Here is a 10,773-nt window from a genome sequence, read left to right on the forward strand (position 1 = left end):
AAGGTTTTCTATGTCAACTATTTCTGAAAGTAAGAGACACTGAGGATCGCAATCCACTTAAAAACAGGGTTCACTGGCAGAGTATCCTCTGTCCCCAAGGTCCCTGCACTTCCAAAATGGGGTGCTGGCAGCACTGAGGCCCATCCCCTGTGCTGGGCCAGGCTGTCCCCTCCCAGCCGCTGCCCTGAGCTCTGTTTGTGTTTTACATTTGGCAGCAAACCTCAGGGGTTCCAGGAACACCACCCACAACTGAACTTTTGCCATCAGAACTTCCCAACATCCAGACCCAGCCAGATTTTTCCAGGAGTTCAGTCTGGCAGGATGCAGAGTTCTGGCCCTGCTCCAGCCCACTCATCAAATCCTGGCTTGTCAAGGCCTTCAGCAGAATTACTTCAGCTTAAAAACTTGAGTACTTTGCTAGATAAGAAGAGCTCCTTGAGAAATGACACTTTCAAATCCATCATTTTGCCTTGTAAACTCGGGAGCTAAAAATAGTTTAATGTTTCCAAGCACTTGAGTTGATAAACCATGAATGCAGACAACTTTTTTGTGCATATCTTCTAAAAAATATTTTAAGGTAAGGCAAACAAAGCAGAAAAGCTGAATGCATCTGAAGTTTGCATCTGTGAATTCACACTCTTATCTTTCAAGACTAACTGGAACAGTTTAGTTTTTGAGTGTCCATTAGGGTGGCTTTTGTGGGCCTGAGAATTGGTATTTCAGTGCTCTTTGAACTCATAATAGCTGTTCAGTTTTTCTGGTGATAAAGAGGAAAATCTTATCTTGGTCCTGTCTGTCAGCTGGGATCCTCCACTCAAAATCCAACAGACAAGTGGGGAAACTGTGAACACAAACATTCTTCTATCAGAACATATCAAATCATCACAGGAAAACCCCTCAAAACAATGGAAAAGCTGATTAAAAGCTTATTTTCACCCATCTGTTATTCCTGTAATTCAGATACAGCCTCACATCAGCACCTTAGGGTGCCCAAGGACTGTTGGTGCATCAAAATGTGCTGGGAAAAGGAATAACCCTTTATTTCCCCATATTTTTAATTCAAATACCTGGAGTTCTTCATCAAGGTGCTAAATGAAATCCCCCACAGCGAATCTGAAATAATTTTGAAACTCACCTCCCAGTAAAACTGGTCATCAAAGTACTTTGAGACATGCACTGCTTTCAGCAGTTTGATGTTTAAGATTAAACCTGTTGTTACAAAGAGAGAGATACAAAATAAACACCAGGGCAAGGGGAAGATTGTGTGTAACAGGAGTTTCCTGGCAACATTTATCCAAATGTAATGGATCAAAACACAAATTCAGACCCAAATCCTTCAGCAGAGCCCCCCTGACTCGAGCTGGCCTTAAATACAAAAAGAGGCTTGCCAGGATAAAGGCTTGGGATACTAAAAATGAATTACGTTAGGTAAAACCCCATTAAACAGCTGCTAGATTATGAAAATACATCAAAATGATGAGTTTCTTGCATGAGAAGGGCCTGTGTATTTAAAACAATCTGGCTTATCAGCACTGTTAGTTTGGGATCTCTGATGGGAATCTCTGGATTTTTGAACACTTGGTTAAACACTGAATGTTTGGTTATTTCAGCTGGATGATTTCTAAAGATCTATTCCTTCTTCATTGCACTTAAAGTCATGCAAAGGTTTAAAGAAATTAAAACACTCAAAAAATCATTGTAGGGTGTGTTTCCCAGCAATTTTCACTGACCACTTCTCTGTTGCTCCAGACAGAATTAGAGGCTGGGGAAAAGCAGCAGCTGCCACAAACCAGAGCATTCCATGGGAGCCACGTGAGTGCTGCTGCTCCCAAAGCAGCAAAAAGTCCCAAAAATCCCAAAATCTCCTGATCAAAGGGCTACAGCTGGGCTGAGGCAGCTCATGATGTTATTGAAACTTTGCACATTTGCTCCAAATGGCCTAAAAAGTGACAAGACCCAGATTGGGGCATCTTCTGTCAATAAGACAACACCCAAAAGTGGAAGTATTTTCATCTTCACACCTCTCCTGTTTGCAGGTTGAAGGCAGCTGTTAAACCTTGGTTAAAATAAAACTTCAGCACTGAAAGAATGGTGCTGCTGGGTTATTTCTGTGCAAAACAGCTCTGGCTGGGAAGAGTCCCTGGCACTCATGTTTCCATTTATTCCACAAGTGATTTACCTATAGAAACTTGCTCCAAGGAAATAAAGGGATTCCTGGGATGTTTCAGTACTGACCTGTAATCAAACCTGTTATCAAGGCAGTGCTGATGGTCTGACAGAAGGCACCAATATAATAAAAGGCAATGTAACCCAAACTGAAAAGCAAAAAAAAGTGTTTCAGCTTTTATTTAGCATTACCATTGTGAATGAAGCTGCATCTAGCAAAATCTCTCACAGAAGCTGTAATTCTCAAATCTGCAGCTGCAGTGACATGTTTCAGGAACATATCAGAAGCCTAATGCAGACTTCAGAAGATTTGTTTTGTCCATCCTTTTGGTATTAAAACTTAATTAAATTTGATTCATTAAGAATGTGATGAGAAGTGTCAGGCCCTCATGCTGCACTCTCATTTCTCCCTCCCTCCTATGCTCCCTAAAACATCCCAAACCCTAAAGTGAGTCTTGGAGGGAGGCACATGCCCAGCCTTCATCTCCTGTATCTGCTGTATTTAATATAAACAAAAAGGGAGACTGAAAACAGGACCTAAAGTCTGCTCAACTCTCAAATTCCTTTTTACTGACTTTTTTATTTTGGACTTCAGGGGTTATCTTGGGTTACCCGATAGAAAACAATGTATCTGTGATGACATTCAGGCTCTCTGGATGTCTGACAACTAAATCTTCTCAGGGCACACTGCACTGATGATTATTTTTCTTCACTATTTAATACAAGAATTTATGTACCTGGATAACTCATTCCACTGTGTCTCAATCCCATCTTCTACAACACAGAGAACAACAGCGGCCACAGCTCCAAGCACAGCAGGCAAACCAAAAGTGAAATGAACTCCAGAAGTATCCTGAAGCTTCAAAGCAGGATTGAAGCACCTCTGGGAAGAAGAAAAGGTTTAACTAACACCCAGAAACACAAGTTGGTAATTGCAGATCAGCTGTTGCAGACCTAGAGGATGAAATTGCTCCCACAAGCTGCAATCCTGCACTCTGCTCAAAACACCTCAGGTTTCCTAGCTTGGAAAAGAGGTTTCCCTTGGGGTATCCTCCATTGCAAAAAAAAATTACACAGCTTATCCAAGAACCATTTAGGGGTTTGAGCATTACCTGTAAACAGTGAGATCCCAGGATGGTGATGACACTGCCCAGCAGCCCCAAAATCATGGCAATCCAAGGGTGCTGGATGCGATGTGCCGTGTAGCTGACAGCGACCCCTCCAGCCAGGGCTGCACTGCGGATGTGAGCCTGGAAAGAACAACAGCAGCCACTCAGGGCACTTCTTACAAGGGTTTGTAGTGCTGGAACAAGGGGCAGTGGCTTTAAACTGAAAGAGGGAAGGTGCAGATTAAATATTGGGAAGGAATTGTTCCTGTGAGGGTGGGCAGGCCCTGGCACAGGGTGCCCAGAGCAGCTGTGGCTGCCCCTGGAACCCTGGAAGTGTCCAAGGCCAGGCTGGACAGGGCTTGGAGCAACCTGGGACAGTGGGAGGTGTCCCTGCCCATGGCAGGGGGTGGAATGAGGTGATCTTTGATGCCCCTCCCCATCCAAACCCCTCTGTGAGGCTGTGACTGTCAGACCCTGGACAAGGTTTCAGTTAACAGCTGTTGTATTTCCAGTGTATTCCTGAGGGTACCAGAAAATCTCTTTGAACAGAAAAACCCCGTGCAGGGTTTTCCCTCGTCCTTACCATTCTGAATTTGCCATCCTTGGAGGTCAGAGCAGACAACATGAAGGCAGCCACAGCACTCACTGCGAGGGCCAAGTAAGTGTTGAGCACTGCTTCCTTGGACTCAGACAGGATAGAATTGAAGCTTGGCCAGAACACCCAGACAAACACAGTGCCTTGGGGACAAGGACAAGAGACCCTCAGGAGCTGCTCTGAACCACAGGGAGCCCATCACTGCCTGTCTCTGGAGGGCTCCAGCCCAGAGTGTGCTTTCACTGCAATTCCCAAACCTTTCCCAAAGCAGAGCCTCCTCCAAGATCACTCCCAGTGAGGAACTGTCAGGTGTCACACCTCCATGACCACAGAAGCTTCTCTAACAGGAATGAAAACAGGTTCTTCTGCTTCCCTGCCCCTAATGGTCAGCATCTGGGAGCCCCAGCCTCCCTGGAGCAAGTGCCCTGCCTGGCAGGATGCATTCCTCCTCACCTGCCTGGGGCAGCACTGCACAGACCGAATTCCAGCCAGCAGAGGGATGTCGGTGGCCTCAGAGCATCTCAGGCTGATCCCAGCCGGCCCCGTGGCCTGGGCTGTGCAGACACCAACACAAGCCAGCAGCTCCTCTGACATTGCCAGCTCTTGTATTTTGTTTCCAGCCCACTCCCATCACTGATGTTGTGTTCCCCACCCCACAGAGGTACCAGACCCTTGTGCAATCCACCTGACAGTGACATCTGATGTGTTCTTGTCCAAGACCCCTAACAAGTGACACAGGCATTGTCACTATGAGGCACAAATCCAGTTTCCAGCAGCCCAGGCAGGCACTGATTTTGTACCAGCTTGTCTTGGCTCCATGAAATCCACTTTCCATTGCTAATATCCATGATTTCAGTGCACCAAGGCAGAAAAAACCCTGCCTCAGACAGGAGAGGCCGTTTCAGCAACTCTAAACTTATGGTGGCACTGAGGATTTGTGAGATGATTCATCCTATTCCCATTGATCAGGCAGTTAGTCAGTCATAAATATAGATATAAAATCCTCTGCAGCATTCTTAGGAGTATGTGCTCAGCTCTGGAAATAAACAGCAAACAAGAACTCCAGGGACACAAAAGAGCAGCATTTAAGATTTGTATTCCCTAAACTGGGCAAAGACTGACTGAGAATGAGACTCTGTGGACCCCTGCAGGAAGCTCTGGGTTCAGCTGGTGGCAGTTGCACTACAGAAGCTGTGATAATAAAGACACCAAACTGCTTCCATAAGAAAAGGAATGGAAGTCCCAGACACTGAGCCTGTCCCTCCCCAGCTCCTCGCTCATGGGCCTGCCTGTATCACACTCCCCACCCTTCACCAGGCTTTATCTTTTTATTTCTGTTACCAGCAGGGACTGCCCCTTTCTATCTCTGTGCACCACCTGGACAAACAGCCCGAGCTCTGCTGAAATACAAGTTATGAGCTCAGCTCTGGCACACAGCCCCTCACCAGCAAGCCAAGGGGGACAGCTTGGCTAGGAAAGGGAGTGGTGAACCTGGAGAAAGAACTGCTAACCTGGAGGAGCTTTTATGCTGAGGTGACAAAGCAAACTGAGCCCCAGCTGTGGCAGGAGTGGCCTCTGGGCCAGGTAGGAAAGGGGCCACTGTCACAAACCAGGAAGCACAGCAGCAATTCCTGTGCTTGGCTGCATTCAGAACTGCACTTTGCATTTAAACCCCCAACTCTCCCTGCAATCCCTCTTCCAGCTGAGGCATTCCAGCCAGGACTCACCCAGCACTGAGAACAGCTCTGACTTTGGGGTGCTCCTGTTCTTGTCCAGCCCTGGGGGAGGCTCAGGGAAGCAGGAGGTGAGTGCCAGACCAAAGTAGGCTCCAAAGAGGTGCACGTGCATCACAGTGAGGTGCTCTGGGACCTGTACCAACAGAATATTCACCATCTGTGGGCTGATCCAGACCACACAAAGCCTTTGCTGCAGCTCCTGACAGAGCTGTTCCAAAGATCCAGTGGCATTTCCCCCCATATATCTGCAAATCCCACCAGGGTACCTCCAGGAATGTTGAGTTGATGCATCTGCTCCCGTGGAAAAAGATTAATTCTACCAGGGTCATCACAATTAACTGCACAGGATTGGCCTTGCCCAGGACTGCCCCAGTGGAGATGACCACAGCAGTCGTGCTCACCACAGCCTTTGCTAGACTGCAAGAAAGAAAGGAAAGAACAACAACTCAGTCTCAGGGTGACACCAGGGCCAATAAAAAAGAATGACACAGAACAATGTACTTAAAAAGCAAAAGCCCTCTAAAATGCCTGCAAATGTGACTGTCCATCCCTGCCAGGGCCCCATAAGGAGGCATTCACCTCCACAAGGAGCAGGCAGCAGTTCTGCACTAGCCCAGCTCTAACACAAACTCATTACCTTTTCATACCAACTTGATTTTGCTTTCCCCTAATGAAAACTAATAAATCTTCTGCCAGCATAGAGCACTGGACACCAAGAACAACGAGCAAGAAGTTGAATCCAGTGCTGCTAAAGCCATATCTTCTTAGAACCATCAGGAAGAAGCCAAATCCAAAAATCACCATGTGGGTGACATCTTGAAATTCTACAGGACAGAAAAGAACGAGACAGCAGTGAAATTATTAATGCAGACTTCTGGTTAAAAAAATAAATTAAAAAATTACAATTAACTAAGAAGCCTTCAGATAAAAATTTAAATGGCAGTATTGTTTAGAGCTTGCAAAGAATTCCAGAGCTTTCTTTCCAATCTATAATTAGAGAAAAAATACCCTTAATGCTGAATTTATTTTTACACAGTTATCTGAATGGATGCCACAGGATGGGGGCTGAGTGGTCAAAAAAACCCAACAGAAAACTGACCAAAATTACAATGTAGTCTTGGATCCCCATCACACCTGTGACATAAAGAAACTCCCACCACTCCTGGCAAGTTCAAAGAGCAATAAAACCATTCTGCTTCTCACCACCAGACCCCGCTGAGTCCCACCCCAGGGACTCAGGAGGTGCAGGGCAGGGCACAACAGGAGCAGGGATGCCCCCTTCTTTCCCAGCAGGGTGCCAGGCTTACCTGGGTAGGAGTTGGATAAGCCATAGCTGTCACTAACACTTGGGAAGCCAAAGAAAGAGCGGGTGAGGAACAGAGCTTGCAGCAGAAGGATCAGCCAGGGCACGCTGCAGCGGAAGCTCAGGTAGCGGGCAGGCATCGTGCACTCTGCTACAGGGAGCACCAACACACGAATTACTCCTTTTCCCCAGAAAAATGTCCCTGTGCCCTCACACCAAGAGCAAAGGAGGTGTGGGGGACCAGCAATGAGGACTCAGCGAGAGATAAAAAGGCCAAGAGGCGTGAGCAGGGAGCAGCTCCTTATCTGTGGTGTGGCAGGAGCCCAAACTCTGCCCAGCTCACAGGGTGAGCCCACGGAGTGCCCACGGCCAGAGCCACAGCCAGAGCCACAGCCAGAGCCACAGCCAGAGCCACAGCCACGGCCACAGCCAGCCACAGCCATAGCCATAGCCACAGCCACAGCCACAGCCAGGCACAGGCACAGGTACAGGCACAGGCACAGGGACAGCCAGAGCCAGCCACAGCCACAGCCACAGCCACAGCCACAGCCACGGCCACAGCCACAGCCAGGCACAGGCACAGGCACAGGCACAGGCACAGGGACAGCCAGAGCCAGCCACAGCCACAGCCACAGCCACAGCCACAGCCACGGCCACAGCCACAGCCACAGCCAGGCACAGGCACAGGCACAGGCACAGCCAGAGCCAGCCACAGCCACAGCCACAGCCACGGCCTCGGCCACAGCCACAGCCAGGCACAGGCACAGGCACAGGCACAGGCACAGGCACAGGCAGCCACAGGCACAAGCACAAGCACAGGCACAGGCACAGGCACAGGCACAGCCTCAGCCACAGCCAGAGCCACGGAGTGAGCCCACGGCCACAGCCACAGCCACAGCCACAGCCAGGCACAGCCACAGACACGGCCACAGGCACAGGCACAGGCACAGGCACAGGCACAGGCACAGCCTCAGCCACAGCCACAGCCACAGCCACAGCCACAGCCAGGCACAGCCACAGCCACAGCCACGGAGTGAGCCCACGGCCACAGCCACAGCCACAGCCACAGCCACAGCCACAGCCAGGCACAGGCACAGGCACAGGCACAGGCACAGGCACAGCCACAGCCACAGCCACAGCCACAGCCACAGCCACAGCCACAGCCACAGCCAGGCACAGGCACAGCCAGGCACAGGCACAGGCACAGGCACGGCCACGGCCACGGCCACGGCCACGGCCTCGGCCACGGCCACAGCCACAGCCAGCCACAGCCACAGCCACAGCCACAGCCACAGCCACAGCCACAGCCACAGCCACAGCCACAGCCACAGCCACAGCCACAGCCAGCCACAGCCACAGCCACAGCCACAGCCACAGCCACAGCCACAGCCACAGCCAGCCACAGCCACAGCCACAGCCACAGCCACAGCCACAGCCACAGCCACAGCCACAGCCACAGCCACAGCCACAGCCACAGCCACAGCCAGCCACAGCCACAGCCACAGCCACAGCCACAGCCACAGCCATAGCCACAGCCACAGCCACAGCCAGCCACAGCCACAGCCACAGCCACAGCCATAGCCACAGCCACAGCCATAGCCACAGCCACAGCCACAGCCATGGCCACAGCCACAGCAGCTCTGCCCTGTTCCAGGACACCTCCCTGGGCCACTCCAGTGCTGGGGGCCCAAAGGGTAGGGACACCATGACTCCATGAGCAGCACCATTATTTGTTCACTTGGCCCCAAGTCCTGGCACAGAAAGGAGGGGAGGGTCCTGCTGAGCCCCCCGGGGTGACCCCACAGCTCTGCAGACACGTCCCACAGTTGAACCTTGTGTGGATGGATCCAACCCAAGCCAGGGAATCAGGGAGCTCTGGGGATGCAGCAGCTCCTCTGCTGCTGTGGGTTCAGTCTGTTGCTCACATATGGCCATGGGAACAGCTCCAGGGACATTTTATGGATCCACAGCACAACTCATGGGGTGGTTTGGCTGGGAAGGGACCTTAAAGCCATCCAGTGCCACCCCTGCCATGAACAGGGCCCCCTCCCAGGGTGCTCCAAGCCCTGTGCAGCCTGGCCTTCGACACTGCCAGGGATCCAGGGGCAGCCACAGCTGCTCTGGGCACCTGTGCCAGGGCTTCACCCCCCCCCCGAATAAAGAATTTCTTCTTAATATCCACTCCAACCCTGTCCTCTGGCAGTTCAAAGCCACATAAAAATCCCTCTCCTCCCTTTATAAGCCCCCTTTAGCACTGGAGAAACATTTGCCCCTTCTCAGCATTCACTGTGCCCTCTTTGTCCAGGCAGTTCAGGTTAGAGCGCTGTAATTACACCTCAGGCTCTGCTCTGTCACAACCCCAGTGCTGAGATGGCACAGCACAGCCTGAGGAGAGCCCAGAAATGGAGAGAAACGTGCTCAGAAATAGGGATAAAGCCACCTGCTGGTGACAGGGACATTTATCAGGCAAAAATACACGCAGAAAACTCCCAGGTCACTCCAGTTTTAGGCCATCCCTCCTGCCAAGCCAGGCTGTAGGGCACAGGAAGTGTGCAAAGCATCCGTGCAAGGCTTGCATTTGTGGGGATAGCTTGAACCTTCCTCCCATCCAATATCAAACTGCTGTAGTATCAAATCACTTTAACATCAAAGCCCTTTCCCAGCTTTTATTTAGGCCTAACGAAGTTAAATATCCCTACATCCATTTCAGAAACTCCTAAATAACATCCAGAAAAACCCTTTCCCAAGCATGGAAAGCATGCCCTGGCTGCAGGAAAATCCTGATGCAGAAAGATCCACATTCAGGTCCTTTTCCTGGGAATTCTGGGAGCCCGTGGGTAATTCAGACAGAACCAAACCTGGTGAACTTTCTGTAGATAGGGCAACAGCTCAAGCAGCAATTTCGGAATTAATTTATCTAGCACAATGAGCCTTTCTGCTACCTGTCACTAAATCCCATCAGTGTTAACATCCAGGGAAAACACCCCAAAGTGAGGAATTCACCCGCTTTCCCTCAGGATGACCCATTGGAAAGGTGATGCTCAGATTCACAGCTTACACTTCCAGAGACCAAAGCTTGGTGATCTCTGACAGCGTGAAGGACAAGGTAACTTTCATATTAGGAAGAGTTCTTCCCCACAAGGGTGATGAGGCCCTGGCACAGGTTCCCCTGGATCCCTGGCAGTGTCCAATTCAGGCTGGACAGGCTTGGAGCAGCCTGGGACAGTGAAAGGTGTCCCTGCCATGGCAGGGGCTGGAACAAGATGATCTTCAAGGTCTCCTCTAGACCAAACAAATCCGTGATGCTCCAGTTCTGAAGTGTAACTCCACCACAGGAAAACACCCCCGTGCCTCAGCCCAGCTCCCTCCTGGGACAGTTCTAACGCCGTTTTGGGACCCGCGCTCCTCACACTCAGCCCATCACCGGGGGCCCGGCCCGCGCCTCGGCCTCCCTCAGGAGTGGCGCCGCCATTGTTCCCCTCACGGCTCCCACAGGCACAGGGAGTGCTGTGGGGCCTCGGGGCGGGGGCTCCATGGAGGCCCCAACCGCGGGCGCTGGGGTGGGGGCTCAGCCGGGCGGCCCTGGGGAGCGGGGGCTCGCACTCAGAGCCCACAGCGCTGCCCGGCCGTGACTCGGCAGCGCCGGCGGGATCCGCCCGGCCCCGCCCCTTGCTGAATGCCCGCCCCCCTTCCCGCAGGCCGGCCTTAGGGACTGCCCTCCCATTGGCCGAGCGCAGCTCCTCCTGGCCTCTGATTGGCTTACCCCCAACACAGGCCGTCTTTTGCACTGCATCCTGCACTGCGATTGGTCCGGTGGCTTGTCACTCAGCTACACGCGCTATTTATTGGCTGGCGCGGCCCGTC

The 10,773-nt window shown here is 51.3% G+C and overlaps 1 protein-coding gene across 4 annotated transcripts; it reads right to left on the minus strand.

Moving 5' to 3' along the window:
• Positions 1-529: 529 nt before the first annotated feature.
• RHCE (Rh blood group CcEe antigens) lies at positions 530-10,762 on the minus strand. Of its 4 annotated transcripts, none has more exons than XM_053964492.1 (11): positions 10,673-10,762; positions 6,914-7,060; positions 6,244-6,430; positions 5,873-6,023; positions 5,598-5,739; positions 3,859-4,013; positions 3,279-3,416; positions 2,904-3,049; positions 2,236-2,315; positions 1,136-1,209; positions 530-841 (listed from the first exon to the last, which is right to left on the minus strand). In XM_053964492.1, the coding sequence occupies exons 2-11, from the start codon at positions 7,047-7,049 to the stop codon at positions 815-817; spliced, it is 1,236 nt and encodes a 411-aa protein (XP_053820467.1). In that variant the 5' UTR covers positions 7,050-7,060; positions 10,673-10,762; the 3' UTR covers positions 530-814. The 4 variants fall into 4 exon arrangements, with proteins under 4 accessions (XP_053820467.1, XP_053820469.1, XP_053820468.1 ...); XM_053964494.1 differs by lacking the exon at positions 10,673-10,762 and adding an exon at positions 10,320-10,492; XM_053964493.1 differs by lacking the exon at positions 10,673-10,762 and adding an exon at positions 9,968-10,285.
• Between the last annotated feature and the right edge of the window lie 11 nt (positions 10,763-10,773).

Source organism: Vidua chalybeata, chromosome 25, assembly GCF_026979565.1.
Source record: "Vidua chalybeata isolate OUT-0048 chromosome 25, bVidCha1 merged haplotype, whole genome shotgun sequence".
Taxonomy (NCBI): Eukaryota; Metazoa; Chordata; class Aves; order Passeriformes; family Viduidae; genus Vidua; species Vidua chalybeata.

Excerpts from the sequence above, each read along its gene's own strand:
- RHCE (XM_053964492.1), bottom strand. The coding sequence starts at position 7,049 with ATGCCTGCCCGCTACCTGAGCTTCCGCTGCAGCGTGCCCTGGCTGATC. Across the intron at positions 5,740-5,872 it reads TCAACTCAACATTCCTGGAG|GTCCCAGAGCACCTCACTGT; the intron begins GTACCCTGGTGG and ends CTGTTGGTACAG. Across the intron at positions 842-1,135 it reads ATGACCAGTTTTACTGGGAG|TTTCCCCACTTGTCTGTTGG; the intron begins GTGAGTTTCAAA and ends TTGTGTTCACAG.